Below are 20,091 nucleotides of genomic sequence, written 5' to 3' on the forward strand. Positions count from 1 at the left end.
ACCCCGTCATACACAAATACTCAGATGGATTGGAAGCAATACCACCATCCCTTCATCTGAGAAAAACTTTCAATTTAATTTTAGGAAATAAAAGCGTTCAAATCAACGATCTCGACAAAATAGAAACACAGCAGATTTCTCTAATGAACAACTGCCAAAATATACTGCCTTTTTTTTAACATTGTTTTTTTAAACATTGTTCAAACGGCAAAGGACAGGGACAAACCAGTATGATAAGCCTCCAAAATTTACATTAACACGGAAAGAACAGTAAAACAACAAAGAAATACAGCCATGATAGGGCCAAAAACACAACTAAAAATGCACTCAAATCTTTAAAGTCAACCCATCTCACTGTACTCCACCAAAACGTAAGAAAGCTAGTCAATAAGAGAGACAAACTAAACCATCTTCTACATCAAATTTCTCCAAATATACTAGTGTTATTAGAGCACAGTTTTAAAAAGTGAAAATCTCAAAAACACAGATTTTCCTGGATAGTCTTGTTGCTGATTTATGTAGAGAAACTCATGACTATGGGGACATTGCTGTATTTCTGAAAGAATAACTAGTTTTAGACAGTGACCAACAAATCATTCAAGACAAATGTGAAGAAATCCTCTGTGAAGTAGCTGTAGGAAATTTCATAATCAATAAGTCCCAACTTTACATAATTGGGGTATATCGACCACCACAGGCTAATCTCCTTCAAGGTTTACAAATCATCTCTGGTGTACTGGAAAACATCAAGCCTCATAAAAGCTAGATTCTTCTTATTGGGGACATTAACATTGGTAATATAAAGATAAAAATGAAAATTACAGACTAGAAGACATTCTTGCTCTACATGATATTCAACGGTTGTCTATACCTGCAACCAGTCACTCAAGATACTGTAAGGTCTATTGATTGCATTTGTACAAACCTTTCTCCTGATAGAATTAAAGTAGACGTTCTCGACAATGGCTTATCTGATCACAAGGCACAACTCTGCACAGTGGAAGTTTCAGCTGATCATAAGCAAATTTCCTGTCAATTTAAAAGGCACATAAATGCACATACAATGGCTCTATTCGAGCAAACGCTTTCAGAACATATCTGATCTGATGCATACAATGCATTCACCAGATGATGGTTACAATAAATTAATAGAGCAATTACAATTGAAATTAATGCTGCATGCCCCATCACGAAAACCAGAAAAAAAAACAGAAAAACATATTTCTGAATACATTGATGAAAGGGCAAAAAAAAGCTTAAGGAAGATTTCCTCAAACCCTTAAACACATTTGAAATGATTGGACAATATGAAAAGAAATCAATTATGACTCACAAGAAGAATCTTTATAACCTCAGACTCAAAGAGATAAGAAAAGAGGCTAATATTCAGTATATCCGTCAGGCAAATAACATATCAAAAGATATTTGGGATGTTATGAACACTGAAAAAGCATCTAAGGGGGGAAGAAAGCAAAACAGCAGCCTCAACTGGTTACAGTAGAAAGCGAGCTAAATAACCCATAGAAAAATTTGTTGAAAAAATTAAAACCTAGTTCTGCAGCATTGCTGAAAAAACACAGTGCAGACGGCTACATGACACCTCAAGACTTACCATGACCAAATCAGGAATCATAACAAACACATTGAACTTTTACACCTACAAGTCCTCAAGAAGTCAAAGAAATCATCTTCAATTCAAAGAACAAGAAATCATGCAGACTCGATTGATATATCATCAAAACTGGCTAGGCACTGTGAAACTGTCTTTGCTCCCCTACTAGCAGCAGTAATGAACAAATCATTTAAAAGTGGTGTTTTCCCTTCTGCTATGAAAACTGCTAAAGTTTTCCCAAAATTAAAAAAGTGGTACTCCGCTGAAATAGAAAACCACTTATTTCTAACCTTCCAACTTTTTCTAAATAATGAAAAATATTGTTTTGAGGAGACTTTTGTGCTACTTACATCAATTAAATCTTGTTCCCAACAATCAGCATGCATTTCTAGAATAAAGATCAGTAACCTCAGCCCTAATTGCCCTGAGTATATTATTGATTAAATTGATGACAAGTTCCCCTTAGCAATACTACTCTACTATAGTAAGGCCTTTGACTGTCTGGGACATTTAGATAATACTAAAGAAGTTATATCCTGAAGGACGCTCACAATTAGTTGAGATATAAAGCATGCAACAAGCTGTGTAACTCAGCCCGTCAGATCAAAGTGCCTTCCTAGTATGACTCAAGGGATTCCTCAAGGCTCGATACTAGGCCCAGTGCTGTTTATACTTTTAACTCATGACTTCTCAAACTACATTAGAGACTACAGCTCTTTGTAAAGGCAACATAGCCGAAAAACTAAGCATAAATGCTTACGTAGCCTTAAATATGTCCTATGACTACTGTACTTCAATGATCTGGCTGCAAACACTCCTAAAAACCAAATAGATACATTTTGGTGTCTGGGGCTGGTTGATGATTTGAAGTCAAGTTCTTCAAGAGCTACATTGGAACGAAACTTTTAAACCTTCTACCAGATGACATCAGGTTGCTAACTGGAGCTGGCTTGAAACAAAAAACGTTTCGATAGGTCTAGTCTACTGCGAGAGATAACTGTTGGAGTTGGTGGGGCTCTCCAAGTGTTTAACGGCTGTTGCTAGCCTAGACATAAGAGCACAAGGGTGTGCTGCCTCCTGCCTGCTTTGACTGGAGAGACTGGTTAAAAGCTGGCCTCCCCTTCTGAAGAGACATGACTGTGATTAATGCCCTAAATCCTTCCTCATGGATCTTGACAGCAGGTGGCCCCTACCACCAACCTTATCTATCTAGAATATTCTGTCACTTTGGAAGCAGCACAAAGGTCCTTTTAGAACTAAATGCAATTTCTAAGATTCTTGTCCGAAGATAACAAAAAAAGTTCTAACCCCATGTGTAGAGTAATCAAAAGTTAAATAAAAATAACATCTTGTAGTAACAGAATAATAGGTACGCATCTAAGCAATGGGCTAGTTGAAATTTTGAGATTAGATGTAATAGTTATATGATATATTATGTAAATTTTCAGTGTGTTTCATTGTAATTCTGACAAGCTACCCCAACTTCAAAGCAATTTTAAAAATTAACCAATTAAATTATTTCTCAATGTGTAGGGACAAAAAATATAAATTTTGGGTGCTTATTTTTCCGTAATTTTGTAAAAGTGTTACAGTGATTTTAACATGTGAAACTTGTTTACATAAACTTAGTTTTGTATACTTATAGGATAGTGTATAAAAGAAAATATTAAGCCATTATGGAAACATGAAGTTTAGTTAGAAGTCTAGAAAAAAACCTAAACCTGTATGTACTAATAATAAGAAATGGGTCAATTCTTATTGTCAGATGAGACTGGATTAAGGAGCTTCAAGTTGTAATTAGTGTTCCTAATCCTGTTAATAATGTCACAAAACCTTTTAGGTCCAATATACAACTAGAAAATAGTACTAGCCTCAATAAAAAATGACAGTCAGAGTTTATAAAGCTTGGATATTGAAAAGAAATCCTGTTCAGTGTAAGCTTCAATAAAATGCTATTCCAAAAATATCATATGCCTAGACCTATAACTTTTGCCTAAAGATAAAGTTGAACAAGAATTCAAAAATGAAGTTGATGAGAAAATGTCCATGTTATTTCCATTGTCCCATTACTGAAAATAAATGGCAGAATTCGTATTTGCGGTGGTTCTAAAATTACTTTCAACCGTTTTCTGGAAACTGGGGATTACAGTTTCCAGATCACAGTTTTTTGTATCCTGGGATCACAGACTTTTTTCTTGGTGATACAAAACCAAATCCAATTTTTAAAATGGTCCCCATAACCATAGGCAGTTATTAAACACTAACAATGTGTCAGTAATCTAACAGTAACAGTGTGTATTTTTAATCCTACATAATCTCCTCTGCCCATATGTTTTTCAAATAGATTTATTAAGATTTATTTTATTTGTCTAAGGTTACCTACCCACTTAGCCAGAAACAAATTATCTAAACTAACACTATATCATCTTCAAGTGTTCTTTCAACTGACACATCAACTACAATTCAAGTGTTTGCAGAAGCAAAAAGCACTACAAAGATATGTTTGGGATTTGACATTCTATATCAATTCTTTTACTTTTTGTTTTGTAATACCGAGTCATCGAAAAAAGTGGTCTTAATTTTGATTATTTATTGTAAAAGATAACCCTGCAGATAACTTATGTAACTGTTAATACATGTTAAATTATATTAAATGTCTGATACATTGATAGAACATTAAAAATCATGCAATTATTAAGTTTAATCTGATTTTTTGCAGAGTGAATTCTCCAAACAACTAGAAAAAATAAAAAGAGAGTATGAACACGTAGAGAACATTTTAACTGAAAGAAATGATAAGCTAGAGAAATTAATTGAAGAACTTCAAAATAAATTAGGTGAATATGCAACAGAAATACAGTACTTGAGAAGCGAACTAACTACTGGTACTGCTAGGGAAAATACCCAACCTACTGAAAGTACAGCACAACTACTAAAAGCAAAAGAAAAAGAAAATGATTATCTAAAAGAAATAATATCAACTTTAAAGGTTCAAAGGACGAACAATGTCATTCTTAATGAACCTCAAATTCCAAATGAGGACTTGGAAAATGAAGTTAAGAGAATAATTGAGAGCAAAAAAGATACAATTTTAAAACTAAATAACATAATAGATGAAGTAAGATCACAACCTTCTGATATTGCTCTTGGTACTCCAGGTAATATCAACTTAACTGAAGTGGAAACAGATTGCCAGGCAATGATATCTGAGTTGAACACGTTAAATGAAAAATTGAATAACATGCTTAAAAAGCTTAAGGAATCTTCAATTTCCAGTCCTATTGAAGGTGATGTTGACAAAAAACCTGTAGACAAAAGTAATTTAATATCAAATCTTGAAAATCTGAAGAAACAAATTCAGGATGATATAGATACTTTAAAAAACAAAGTTGGTGGTACTGATTCTACACTTGATGCTGCTGTGATTTTAAGGGGTCAGGCTGTTGTACGTATAGATGATCCCAGTTATTTAAAAAAGAGAGCTCTAGTTACTGAAAGTGAAGGTGAAACAGGTGTTGATTCATCAGCTGAGCCTATTGAAACTTCATCTAATATAAAGTTTATGCTATATCCTTCCACACCACAATATCAACAGCCTAGGAGGCAAAGAGTTGAAGATGTAGAGTTTCCAAGAATGGATAATTTTAGGCATCTAATTCCTCAGACATCTTACACACTGGATATGACCAAGCACTATCCAATAACTTCATGTGAAGCTTGTAGTGCACCCCCTGATACTCCTGTTGTCACTCATATACCCTCTAGGAGGAATGTGGAATTTATGTCACGAAAAAAATCCTCTATCAAAGACATGGTGCTACGAAAAAAATCCTCTCAAAAAGTCAGTGTGCCACGAAAAAAATCATCTGCCAAAGACATTGAGGCACGAAAAAAATCCTCCATCAAAGACAGAACTCCATCTCCAAAAAGACACCTAATACAGGATTTGTTCAAAACCTCAAGGCCCAAATCAACAGAACGAGAGATAAAAGGAGAGGTAAAAGAAAAACCAAAACCCAAAGGTGGATGTTGTGCTAAACAAGGCAGTGACACTTCATATACTCCTTACACTAGACATAATGAAAGAGAGAAAATTGTTAGTATTCACAATCCACATGAAATTCCTCAAAGACCTTATCCTGATAGGAGTATAGATTATTTATCTTCTGATTTCCAAGGTGCTAAAAGGCGTCAAAGAACTAAATTTTCTTCCCAAGAACGGAAAATAAAATAGACAACCATTATTAAACTTCAGTTTTGTTCTCTCCTAGTGTCAAGCTTGTACTCGTTGAGTTTGAATATATTTATATCAGAATTTAAAATATTTATGTGTTTCCTTGAATAAATCCATGTGTGTCAAAAATAGGAAATAAAATATAGATTATGTAGGTATGAGAGATATTGAGTTTTATGTATTATCATGACAACTAAAGTACAACGTATTTAAGTACACAATATAAGTAAGAAATGAACAAAGGCTTAGACATTTTTCACACTAGTCCTCCATATTCACCACAAAATATCTAATTCATTTATAATACATCTGATTGTATATAATGCTGTACTATTACTTTCATTTTAGTTCAGTAATATATGGGCTTGTCCTGACTCAATTTAAAATAGAATATACTAAAATAGTGCAACTCCAATTTAAAGTCGAGCATTCTATTAGAGATACATAGTGCCAACAATACAAACAACATGCCATCTTATTCAGAATGCTAAAAAAACATTTATTTTACAAGTTACACTTATAGTCAAGCTTTTTATTTATGTTGAATAAAATAATATACTTGTATGTTCACATTGTTTTATTGACTCTTGCAACATGTTGCTTCTTTGTGCATAGTGTTTAGTAGTGCACTGGATTAGGTAATTACTATTGCTACTTAAAGTTAAACAGCAAAACAAATTATATTTACAAACATAAGCTATTAATATATAAATTTATAAAGATGTATAATTTTTAAGGATGTTGGAAATCTCTACTATATTTTGGTGTATTATTCTCCATGCTTGTTACTAATATAGAACTGGAAATGGCACTTTCCACAACCATCTGGGCAACCTATGCCGAATAGAACCAAAATTATTGCTACAACTAGAGATAGTAATCAAGAGCATTTATTACATTCACAATACATGTAACATGTATAATAATTCTTTAACCTTTAATTTATGAGGCTTTCTACACTCATTATGTCAGTGGCCCCAAGAACTCACTGTGAAGCATTGTCAATACTATTTTACATACATCTTGAGTTATTGTTTCTGTCGTAGGCAGGCAGCTAATTTTGTAACCCATTCCACCTCTTACACATGTATATGATGTGTTGAGACTATAAGATTATGTGTATACATAAATAATGTGTATTATATATGGTACTTTGTGCCTGTTAATAGAGAATAGGGAAAATTGTATGGTTTGTTAAAGTACATTATTTTTGTTTCAACACACCTATCTATTATTATTATCTATTGTTTTCCTAATATTTTTTCTTATGTTATTTTATAGTTTTTTTTATATTTTTCTAATTAAAAAAAACACGAATAAAAAAATCTATTTCCTTAGTAAAGGTATAACAAATTCTATTACCCAGAATTTTAACTATTTTACACATCTAAAAGAGAAAATCAAATTTGGCAATTATGTGTAATGTTGAGTGGCACGGACAAGATGTAGAATCAATCATGCAATGGATTATTGGAAATCCTTTGTGACAAACTATTCAGTTGTGGAAATTGTATTTAATTCAAAGTTATTTTTTACTCTGTTCTAATACTAAAGCTTAATTTATAAATTTATTAGAATCCCTAGTAAATCAATTTTTTATAGTATATGCATATATACATACATTTTTTTAAATATTTTGAAACCTATATCTTTTAATTTGTAAAGATATTACAATCACAATTCACCAATGTAACGTTATGATTGAGGGTGAGATATTCCCTCTAAAACAGTATCGGTTGACCTAATTAAAACAAGCTCATAATGACTTCTTAGTAATGTAATGTGTTATAATTATTTATATGCCTTGCATATATTTTATTATGACTACCTTTCAAAAATAACATTAAAAATTTGGCACTCTTAAATTTTGCCATGATTCCTTAGAAATGTAACGTGTTATAATTAGTTTAATCCTTTGCAAATATTTTATTATGAATATGGATAATAAAATTAAAAATTTGACGCCCTAAAATCTTGCCACTCTGTGCGTAAATAGGGTCCTAAGACATTCAATACTGCAGGTTAAACATTTTTTTTACACTTTTTAAAATGTTCTAATGACAGAGGATTGGATTAACTGGAAAAAATTATGAGCAGGTTCATGGATGCTGTATACAATTATTTGTGTAAAACTAATTGATTTTGATTTACATATTTTTAAGTACTTTATATAATAATTTAATTATTTTTAAATCAGGAGTTGTAAATATAAGATTTTACAAGTAATTTTTATTTATGTTTAAATACCAGAAGCCATGAATTACATCACTTGTTGAAAAGTAATATTTTTAAACATTGCTTTTTTAGTTAAGAATTCATTTTATATTCTAAAGACTCAGAAAAACATTGCTTTGATTAAGTGTATAGTGTTTGTGTTTTTACTTGTCATTACAGTATTTATAAATATATTACAAGTTACCCGTGGGGATTTTTTGATTACATAATAAAGACAATGTTTTAGACATGTTTTAAACATATTTCTTTATAAATGGCATAATAAACACTCATAAAAATAAGTGATAGAGTAAAGTATCTAACCCCGGCCCCAGCCCCAAGCGGATCCTACGGCTCCAGACAACAGATTCTGCATTGTGCTGAACTCTGGTGGAAATCCCTCCAAACATTAGTTTAGGCTTGTGCCACTATGTAGTGGAGCGCTCACGTCATCCGCAAGCTGCCGCTTGGTCAGGTGGTAAATCACAAATTTTTCGTGAAATCAAAGAGAGTGTTAGTTATTGCTACTTTTCGTTAGGATTCTGGAAGGTGAGTAATATTATCAATATGCATTCTTGAATGGGAAGGATTTGGGATCATATTTATATCTAACGTTTATTATTTGACGTTATTTTTACGTTTATAAAAAAATGTATTTTAATTATAAATCTTATAATATGGGTGCTTCCAATCAGATCCCTTATTTTGTAACGTATAATGTGAGATTCCTTCATACAACGTATTTGCTTTCTTTTGTATTTCTGTTACAGAATTCAAGGGAATAAAATGGTGAAAACGAGGTTGAAGTGGTGAAGTCCAACGAAAATTAAAGGGACTATAGATGCTATTAGATGTAAAAAAAAAAAAAAATGGGCTGGAATAAAGTAAGTAAGCAGTATGAAATACGGCGCCCCAGAGGAAGCACAGCGAATGTTAAAAGGGGCACACGTACAGTTTTAGGCAGTACCCTTGAAAATGAGCTTGTCAGTTATTGACTTGCAATGGAGGCTTCGTTTTTTTGAGGTACTCGTAGTGACCTGAGGAAAATGGCTGTTCAGTTGGCAGAAAATTATGGACTTGAACATCCTTTCAATGACATCACTGGAAGAATAGGTTAGAAATTTTTTAACGTCATCGTACTACATTATCAGAAACTAAACCTACTGGTATATCTTACAGTAGGGCCTTTGGTTTCACCCGGGAAATACAAAAAAGTTGTACAAAAGCTTCTAGAGGAAGTTTACGATAAAGGAAAGTTCACTCCAGACAAAATCTAGAATGTGGACAAAAGCGTAATCACTGTTGTACAATCCAAAGTTGCGAAAGTAATCGGCTTAAGGGGGAAAAAGCAAATAGCTGCTTTAGCGTTAGCAGACAGAGGAGCTCTTATAACTATAGTCTACTATATGAATGCTGCTGGTTCATGTGTACCTCATCTGACAATTCTTTCACGCAGAAATATGAGTAACCAATTGAAACAAGGGGCACTGTCAGGCACAATATATGCAATGAAACCTTCTGGATAGACCCAAACCAATCTGTTCACTTAATGGTTCCAAAACTTCATTAAAACACCAATTCTACAAAGGAAAAGCCTGTGCTACTGATCTTGGATGAGCACTCTAGCCAAACGCAGAACATCGACTGGATTGATCTGGTGAGAGCGAATCATGTTACCATAGTGTCATTGGCTCCTCATAGTTCGCCAAGTTTCAGCCATTGGACAGGACGTTTATGAGTCCATTGAAAGTCTACTACAGCTAAGAAGTCAGGCAGTGGCTGAGAGAAAATCAAACGGGCTCACTGTGCTTATGAAATCATGGAATTGTTTGGCAGGGCTTATGTCAAACAGCTTTATATATCAATGGTTTTAAATTTACAGGGATATACCTCTTGAATAAGACACCTTTCTCAGATGCAGAATACATTGAATAAGCTGTTGATATCAGAAAATCCATCAACTTGTTTGGAAAACCAGGCAGAGCCCTTCCATCTAAAGAACCCAAACATCTTCAGCAGCTCAGCCAGAGCCATTCAATACAAACAAGCCATCCACATCTTTGGTAGGTCAGGGGTTGACTCTACCACCATGTGGTACATCACCAGAATTTAGCTCATCTGAAAAAAGTCCATTCTATATATTTCCGGCCCCACATATAAAAAACGGACCTCTACTAACGAACGAAAAGGTTGTAGTTCTACTGTGATCACTTCCTCGCACTACAATTACAACTGGTTGAAACTCTGAAAGCTAAAGAAGAAAAAGAAGCTACAAAGCAATAGAGACGTGGTCAAGGACAAGAGGGCAGACGTGGTTGCGGTCACGGTTCCGTATCAAACAGGTCCTCAAGAAAGAGAAAAGCACCATTAAAAAGTACTTCATTTGAAGAAAGAAAACTATAAATATAGCAATGAAAATGAACATGCCAGTATCTCTAGTGGTTCGTCTGAATTATAAGTCATTCCAGGAGTTACGCCTGCCCAAGATGATGATGACGCTGAGTGCATCTTCTGTTCCGGGAAACTTTCAGAGGACACGAAAGGAGAGTCGTGGGCCATGTGCCTGGTGTGTAACTTGTGGGTGCATACAGAGTGTGCAGTGGCTGAAACAGAAAATTACGTTTGTGACTTCTGCTGCTAAAGACAATGTATTAATAAATTGTTCGATTTTTTTTCATTTTGTAAATTTTCTACTTCAAAAGACGGATTTAGTTTCTTTCATTAAAGCAATTCTTATAACCTTAACAGGTGCGCACCGATGGTGAGAGGGGGCGACGAACGGGGTCTGTCCCCTCCCCAGGAGCATTTATTTCAAAATAATTGATTGTATAATAGTCTATGTTTGACTAAAATAATATTTATATTGGAACCTTGAAATGAACTATATTCATATATAATAAATATTTCACGTCACGCAACAACTACGAAAACGAGGTTAGGTCTTACTATTTCTTGTGGCTTCTACCTGTACCCAGTATTTACAGTATCCGAGTACAAAATGTACTCGTAATGGTTTAAAATCATACGTTACAGTACTACTAAAATGTTTCAGTCATTGTTACTGCTAAACGAGTTTGAGTACTTCGTAGCAGGAATGGCGGTTAACGTGTAAAGTATTTGTATCGTAGAAGTAACTTGTACCGGATGCTTTCGGTTTGCAGTAACTTGTACTCTCAGGACAGACGAGTACCCGGTACAAAGTATCTTTTAGAGTAGTTGCGACTGATCAATTGTTACACTAGTGAGCATGTTGCCGAGCTCTGAGCAAATCTCAACTGAGTTAGTTTGTTGTCATTTGTTGTCACTACGAGGCAACACCACTCTAGGAAATCTGACGATTTGCGCGTTAAAACGGTCAGTTGCCGGTTACGGTAAATTAACAAAATTTGCTCAATTTAATATGTGTTAAAAATTTAACGTTTTTAACAGTGTCATATACATTTATGTTAATATACATTTTTATTTTATTTCTTTCCAGACCAAAGATATGACCATTGCTTTAACAAGAAACCCCTCTTACATCTTCTTTATCTATTGATAGCAATGATGTCATGTTGTAACTGGAAATAGATATGCATATTGAGTTGAACTTTGAGAATATGAAACAGTTAGAATAAGAACAATGGTCAATACATAGAGACATAACGTATGAAAAATACAAACCTTTGAAAGGATAGGTCAGCGCAAACAGCATAAAGAATCAATTCAAAACTTATGCTTCAGCAAGTTCAACAAATGTGAATTATTATGAACATATTAACCACCATTTTAAGTAAATTAATATAAACCAATTTTACATAATAGGGTTTTGGAATGCCAACGGCTTGATAATCATAATCAAGATCTTAATATTTTCATTTAACAAACACAATTAATATAATTATCATTTTACAGATCCATTTTAAGGCTCTTATCTATTTCAAAATTGCAAATTTTATATAGGGGTTTTCACTTTGGGTGGGTAGATGTTGGCAGCCTGTGGCGGCCCTGTTGTTTTGGTGTCAGCTGTTTCATTAGTGTATTGTTCAGTGAGTGCTACCATTTCATGACAAGTTATTTCATCATGACAAGTTACACGATTGAGCAGCACGTTCAGATGATTAAACTTTATTATCAAAATGAGTGTTCACTAGTTAAAACGTCACGTGGGTTGCGACCATTTTACGGCAGAAGACGTGAAGGCCCTTCAAAGTCAACTCTCCAACGTTTGGTAGCTAAATTCGAGAAGACCAGTTCGGTAAACAACCAGCCTATACCCAGATGTCAAAGGAACAGCAGATCTATCGAGAACGTCGCTGCTGTCCGTGAAAGTGTGCAGAGGAACCCGAGGCAGTCAATTCCTTGCCGTGCACAAGAACTCGGCCTTTCGCAACTTCCAACTTGGCCAATTTTGCGTCTGAATTTAGGCCTGCTTCCGTACAAAATCCAACTGACCCAGGAGCTCAAAGTTTATGACCACAGATAACGTCGTTTGTTCGTCGAGTGGGCTCTGGAGCGTTTAGAAGAGGACCCTAGTTTCGGCCGAAAAATTATCTTGAGCGACGAAGCACATTTGAGGATGAATGGCTATGCCGCATATGGGACAACGCCCACCTACATGAACTTCTGGTAACGATGCATCCACAAAAAGTTACCTGTTTGGTGCGGATTTTGGGCTGGCGGTTTAATTAGTCCGTATTTTTTTAAAACAACGTTGGTGAGGCCATCACTGTCAACGGCGAACGCTACAGAACAATGATAACGGATTTCTTTTGGCCCAAATTGAACGATATGGACTTAAACGACATATGCTTTCAGCAGGACGGCGCTACGTGCCACACAGCGAACGACACCATGAACGTTTTGCATGAAAGATTTGAGGGTATGGTTATCTCTCGCAGAGGTACGACGTGAATTGGCCACCAAGATCACCCCTAGACTTTGTTTATGGAGTTTTCTGAATTCTATTCCAATAGGCCTCAATCAACCGATGAACTTAAGATCAACATAACCCAGGCATCGCTCAAATCCAACCGGATTTATGCGGCAGAGTAATTGAAAATTGGACCACTCGAATCCGTACCATTGTGAGAAACCGCGGTGGACATTTAAACGATGTCATATTCCATATATAATGCCATAGATGGGCCTTTCATATGAAAAATAAATTTCGTTAATATATCATACATAGCTTGTTTTATTTCATTTCAACATCTATCCGTCCAAAATAAAAAAAACCATTTACTTTACCAAACTAATTACTCAGATTACACTGCTCTTGGTGGAAGCGCTATTCTAACAAAGAAAAATATTGAACATTATGGATTGCCAATATAAATTAGTTTAATCATATCCAAGCTTGAAATATTGTTAGAGATGCTGGTTTGGCCCTTCGCTATCTCGTAGGTATACTGTCCATACCTCGTCATAACTCAAAAGGCAATTTAGTCTCTCTATGAGAATATTTAGGATTCGTGTAGTAGAAGGAGATTACAACAGCAAGCACCAGAAGTGGTGGCTTATAGACTAAACAAGCCATGACACACCGTCGGCTTGTCTTCAATACGATATATCTTCCATTTGTATCTTCAAATGAACTGTCTGGCTTATTGGCCATTAGACCATAAATAAGGTTCCAGATTTTATTGATTTCTTTACCAATAAAGGCATTTCCCAGAATTATTTTCAAATGCAGTCTTGTCTTGTCCTGTTGTCCTGACAATTCACTGGTTATTGTGACTGTTAATGGCTGAACATTAAACTGTAAAACGCTCTATCCGACTGCATAAAGACAAGCCCAATCTTGAAAAAGAGGTTAAGCAACGATGGTTTAGCGTCATTACATTAGTGTCATACACAATCAAGAAGAGTGTACTTCAATTCTCTCCGAGGACGAAGATGGGATTGTCAGCCTTCCCTAAATGGTTTTCTAAGGAGTTGATCCGCCTTACAATTTTGAAAAAATCTCTCCACAGACGCTACAAATCGACCCTTTCCCAGCTTAGTTATAACCAATTCGCTGCAGTAAGAGCACAGTGCAAGTCATTGTCCAACACTTGTTTCAACCGGTACATGAATACAGTTCAAACTTCAATAACTGATAACCCAAAATTCTTCTGGAGCTACATGAAATCGTTAAATAATAACAATGCAACCCCCACTACCATGCGTTTTGACGACATCTCATCAAGCTCTGAAAGAGATGTAGCGAACATGTTTGCTGACTTTTTTGCCTCAGTCTTCAATCCGGCCAATGACCCATTGCAGTCCAATCGAATCTCCAGCTCATCTATTCACCAATTTTCTACCTGCCGCATAAGTCCATCGGAGGTTTTGAAGACACTCAAGAATCTTGACACTAAAAAAAGGTCCGGGCCCCGACTCAATCCCACCGACAGTAATTAAGCACTGTGCTGACGTCATCGCCCGTCCCTTAACCACACTCTTCAACAGATCACTATCAGAAGGAGTATTCCCGGATATCTTCAAAATTGGCCATGTGGTTCCCATACACAAGAAAGGCTCAGTAAATGATATAAAGAATTACAGGCCCATTACCATTTTACCAATACTAGCCAAAATCTTCGAGAAGATTGTTCTGAGCAGAATCATATTCATGATCAGCAGCAAATTGACTATTAGTCAACATGGCTTTATCTCAAATAGGTCTACCTTCACCAATCTCGTTCTCTTTCAAAGCCATATCATCGAAGCATTTGAACGAAGGAAGCAGATTGACACCATAGAAATGGATTTCTCTAAAGCCTTCGATAGAGTGTGCCATGAAAATTTGTTAAATAAATTGGGGGCATCGGGATTTTCAGGACCCTTCCTCCAGTGGCTTAAAAGCTACCTATATAACCGGAAGCTGGTAGTGAAATATAACAACGTCCTTTCCAAGGAGTTCAAAGTAACAAGCGGTGTCCCACAAGGTTCCCATCTCGGGCCCATCCTATTCAATTTGTATATAAATGATGTGGTTTCTTCCCTGACTTGCAAACACTTGTTGTTTGCGGACGACCTGAAGCTGTACTCCGTTATATCTTCCGCCTTGGACGTGGCTCAACTTCAAGATGACATTAACAGGGTCGATCGCTGGTGTAGTCTTAACAAAATGTCGCTGAATCTGAGCAAATGTGTTTGCATCTCATTTTATCGCATTTCAAAACCTATATTGCATGATTACTCTGTCAGAGGTGTGCCACTATCCAGAACATCGGAGGTGAGGGATCTTGGAGTGTTCTTTACTTCTTCCCTAAGCTGGGAGCCCCATGTCCAACATATATGCAATAGCGCTCTTCAAGTCCTTGGCTTCCTCTTCCGAGCTTCTAAGTCATTTACTGATCTAAACGTTCTCAAACTCTTGTACTGCTGCCTGGTGAGACCGCACTTAGAATACAACAGTGTTGTTTGGTCTCCTCACCAGCAGTATCTAAAAGACAACATAGAGAAGATCCAAAGACGTTTTCTGAGGTTGATTGGTGTTAGACTAGGATTCCGATATCTGGATGTTCCTGTGCAAGAAGTCTCACGGCTCCTAAACCTACCCTCCATGGAATCAAGGCGTGTCAGTCAGGACTTACTTTTCTTATACAAGCTGGTCAGAGGAGAGTTGGACTGCCCTGATTTGCTGGAAAGAATAAACTTCAGGGTACCTTCTGGCACGAGGTCAAGGGCACTTTTTGCGAAAACCTCAACTAATACCTTATATGCAGCCAATAGCTCACTGTTTCGAGTCCAGCGCCTGGGCAACACACTTCCTGATCACCTAGACTTCTTCCATACCCCGCCCTCGTCATTCAGATCAGCTGTTCGAAGCCTCCAATCGTGACACGTGACCACCTTTGGCTTGTGCAGTGATGTGCTCTTGAGTGGTGCCTTTAGAGGGCCACTACAACCAGTGCAAGTGGTTTTGTTATGCATGGCCTGATCAAGGTTGCTTCCGTATTAATTAACTTGTTACATTTCATGCCTAGTATTGTTAACAGGCTATTGTTACTGATTATTCTTTGTTGTTATCGCTAGTGTCATAGTTTATCTCTTGTTTGTGTCATTGTTATCGCTTTAACCACACATTATTCATTTTTGCATATTTTTATTAGCTTGTTGTTATTGCAGTTTATTGTTGTGTTTATTGATTGTTGTTGCTTTCTGTTGCACCGTTGTTTGTTATTACTTCTAGCTTATTGTTACGTTTGACTAGTCGGCATTTATTAGTCGTTAAGTCAGCATCTTGTCTTAATCTTTGCCATTGTACTCTTCACGTTGTTGTCTCCATTATTTAGAAAATATTTTGTTTTGTTTTTGCAATTGTACAATTTAATATTTCTTGTATATCTCTTGTACACCGTCTCAACATTGTGCTACTTTGCTTACTATATATGTATAATGTCCTGTATTTAACTATACTGATTGTAAATTGGCTAAGCCGTTGGAAGACAAAATAAAAATAAAAATAAGTGTCAGGGATTTTGTTGAGGACTGTGGTCAGACTTGATATTAACATAAAGAAAGCTCTACTTATAAAGGTTGTTATTTATCTTATGTTTATAGATAACCTTATTTTATATAATTTGTCTGGAAATAATTATTTAAGCATATAAAATTTAAACACATCATTTACAAATTATAACATGGGTTTTTCATAATTATCCCTTTAACTGCTGTTTTTTGTTATGTATTCTGTGTTCAAATGAAGAAGGTCTGATTTTTGAATAATTCTATTTATTATTGTGATGTAGCCCAATGGTATCCCATGACATTAACGTCACTGTGATACTGAAACAAAAACCGAAATTTGGAAGAAACATTTTATTTTCATGAGAAAGTAAAGGGAAGTTTAAGGTTGAGAGGAAATCTGTTTTGGGCAAATGTGGCAACACTGCGTCTGTTTATTCATTAAATCTTTATACTAGGTTAACTGTAACTGGCAGCGTTGCCAATCGGGTGGTAATTACCACATTTTGTGGTAATTTAAGGTCTCGGTGGTATTTCAGGTGGTAATTTTGCCCCGGTGGTAAATTGGTGGTAACTTTAAATTAATTAGGGAAAACAACGAACACTGAGAATTCCGCTTTCAGGTAACCTGATTGATTTCCCATTCAACACATTCAATCGATATAATATTACAATATGTATTCAGATTGTTGTTGTTTTTAATACTCTATGCTAAGATAGAAATTGACGGTTGGCATAGTTAGTCTATGATAACAACAACACCAGGGATATTTAGTCTATGCTGTTAGTAATAGTGTTAGTGTTCTTCTTCTCTTGAATTTTGGTTTCTATTTTCTTATTTCTTCTAGTGAAGTTATTCAGTTGAGATAAGTTGATCAGTTTAATGGATGATAAGATTTCATAGCCGTGTGAGTTGGCTTTAGTTAAGTACGTTTTTCCAAGATACGTAAGATTTCAAGTTTTCTTTATCGTGCATTTTAATCCGTGGACCTAGAATAGTAAAGTATGTAGTGAAATTGTGTAGACTGTGGCCAAGGTATAGGCTACAAAAATGTAGCAATATTTTTTCTTCTCGGACTAGCCCATTATTTTTATTGTGTTCATGTCATAACTGTTAGTAGTGCTTGGCCAATCTTTTCCCCTTGGACCATTATTTTATAGTGCATATAACTTAAGAACGTAGATCTCTTTTTTGCAATGCTATTTTTCTTCTTGGACTATTATTTTTAGAGTGTAGATGACACTTTTGAGAGCTAGCTTTGCTGCTTTAAGTTCATACAAATCATTTGTTTTGTAAATATGATTAGGGGCCTATAGCTAGGTAACGACCTAGTCCTATTTATGCTTTGTAATACCTACTACTAGCCTATCTGCTCTGCTTCATAATTGTTTTCCCTAAGCTTAACTAAACATCACCTAACTATAGTTAGTGTTGGCCTAACTAATTTACATTTTCCATTTACAATCCATCTAACTTTGAACTAGCTTTATTGACATGAATCTCTAATTGGACTAACTTAAGTTACTAAGATGGATAAGTTTATTATTAAAGGTAGGCCTAAGCCTAAGAAAGATGAAGATGAGAAAAAAGACAAAGATGATGAAAGTAGACAGAGCAAGTCGTTTGTAGAAAGCTCACATGGTGAATCGAGCAAAAAATCTATTTGGCCTAGTTCAATGTCTCTTGCAATCCCAATGGAGTACGAAGACTTAGGAATAGATCCAGATGATCCAGAACCATTAGGTCAAAGCTCTAGTGAGGAGGACCAGGTTAATATTGCTGCTAGTAGCAAGGAAACTGAGCTTGATACAGACCTAGCCGTACACTCAACTTCAAATACCACCCAACCAAAAACTGCTGCTAGGCCTAAAATTGTGTCTAGGTTTACCCATACTGCCACCATTAGGCCTAGTAAAAAAGAAAGAAAATTCAATTCAAACTGGTTGAATGACCCCCAGTTCAAAAACTGGCTACAAAAAAAAGTCAAAGAAAGAACCGGACAAGACATGGCATATTGTAGTGTCTGTGATGCAGTCATGGGGGCGCATAAAACAGAGATTGTGCGTCATGGAAAGTCCCTCAAGCACCTAAAATTAATCAAGGAGATAGCCACTAACAAAGACTTAAAAAAAATTGTTCAAAGAACTACAACAGATAAAAGTGTCAAACGAGCAGAATTAAAATTAGCCGGCCTAATTGCAACCAACAACCTGCCCTTTTCGCTGATGGATACATTGATTCCGCTGTGCAAATCGGTCTTTCCGGACTCAGAAATTGCTGCTAAACTGTGTATGAAACGCACTAAAACAACAACTGTGATTAAAAAAGCCTTAGGTCCCGCATTCATGGAATTGATTTACCAAAAACTAAGGGCACCAGGATCGTTTTTCTCCTTGATCATGGATGAGACAACGGATCAGGCATCGGTTAATCAATGTGCCCTCACAGTTATCTATATTGATGATGTAACTGGAACGCCAAAAACTAATTTATTTGACATGTTTGAAGTCAAATCTAGCACTGCTGATGAATTATTCACTGGTATGATGAACTCGCTGAAATCAAAAAATATACCCATTGAAAACTTAGTGGGATTTAGTTCTGACACATGTAATGTGATGGTGGGGCAGCATCATTCGGTTTTTTCACTTTTGAAAATAGAAATCCCTCACATTGCATGTGTCAAGTGTTCTTGCCACATGATCCACCTGGCGGCAAGTAAAGCATGTATGAAGTTACCAAAGACAGTGGAGGATTTGCTCCGAAATCTTGGGGCTCACTTCAGCAGAAGTTTTGGGAGACAGTCTGCCTTTGTACAGTTCCAAGAGTTTTTTCAAGAGGAAATCCACAAAATACTATCACCAGCAGTAACAAGATGGCTGTCATTAAAATCTTGCGTTGACAGAGTGATTGAACAATTTCAACCGTTGAAGGCCTACCTGCTGACCGCTTCTGTCGAAGACCCGTCAAACACAGTGGATAGCATGTTAGCTGCTATGAACAACCAATTTATCTACTTATACTTGGAGTTTATGTCTTATGTTCTTGGTATGCTAACAGATTTTAATGTAATGTTTCCAATCCGAAACACCACTTCTCCATAGATTGCGACCAGAGGTTCACAAGATGCTTCAAGATCTGTGTACAAACTACATGGACTTAAACTACATTAAAAATACACCCATCATGTCCATTGAGCATTCAAACCCCCGTCATTTCCTGCAATTAGAACAAATATATTTAGGCATTCAGGCAACAGAAACATTTAATGAATTAAAGAAAAATGCAGAAAAGAAAGATATTGAAGTTTTCTTAAAAAGTATTTTAAGCTTCTATGTGGAATTGGTCACACAAATCAAATCTAGATTTGATTTTTCTGATGAAGTTTTTGATGTCCTCAGTGTCTTGGAGCCAAAAAGTGCCCAAACCTTCAAAGTAAGGTCTTTGGCTCATGTCATTAACAGATTTCCCGTTCTGAAGAAAGTTGTTGATGTCCAAAAACTCGACAATCAGTGGAAAAGTCATGCTTTGCTAGACTTCAAAGAGCATAAACTTGATGCAAATGAGTCTGCTATGCAATATTGGAAGGCTGTA

The 20,091-nt window shown here is 35.8% G+C and overlaps 1 protein-coding gene across 1 annotated transcript; it reads left to right on the top strand.

Moving 5' to 3' along the window:
- The first annotated feature begins 16,965 nt into the window (after nt 1-16,965).
- On the top strand, nt 16,966-19,601 carry LOC124372938. Its single transcript, XM_046831350.1, has one exon. The coding sequence runs from the start codon at nt 18,027-18,029 to the stop codon at nt 19,599-19,601; it is 1,575 nt and encodes a 524-aa protein (XP_046687306.1). The 5' UTR covers nt 16,966-18,026.
- Nucleotides 19,602-20,091: the final 490 nt, after the last annotated feature.

This window comes from Homalodisca vitripennis, unplaced genomic scaffold, assembly GCF_021130785.1.
Source record: "Homalodisca vitripennis isolate AUS2020 unplaced genomic scaffold, UT_GWSS_2.1 ScUCBcl_4437;HRSCAF=10599, whole genome shotgun sequence".
In the NCBI taxonomy this organism is placed as follows: domain Eukaryota; kingdom Metazoa; phylum Arthropoda; class Insecta; order Hemiptera; family Cicadellidae; genus Homalodisca; species Homalodisca vitripennis.

What these genes read in the sequence shown, in the direction of transcription:
- LOC124372938 (XM_046831350.1), top strand. Translation starts at nt 18,027, where the DNA reads ATGGATAAGTTTATTATTAAAGGTAGGCCTAAGCCTAAGAAAGATGAA.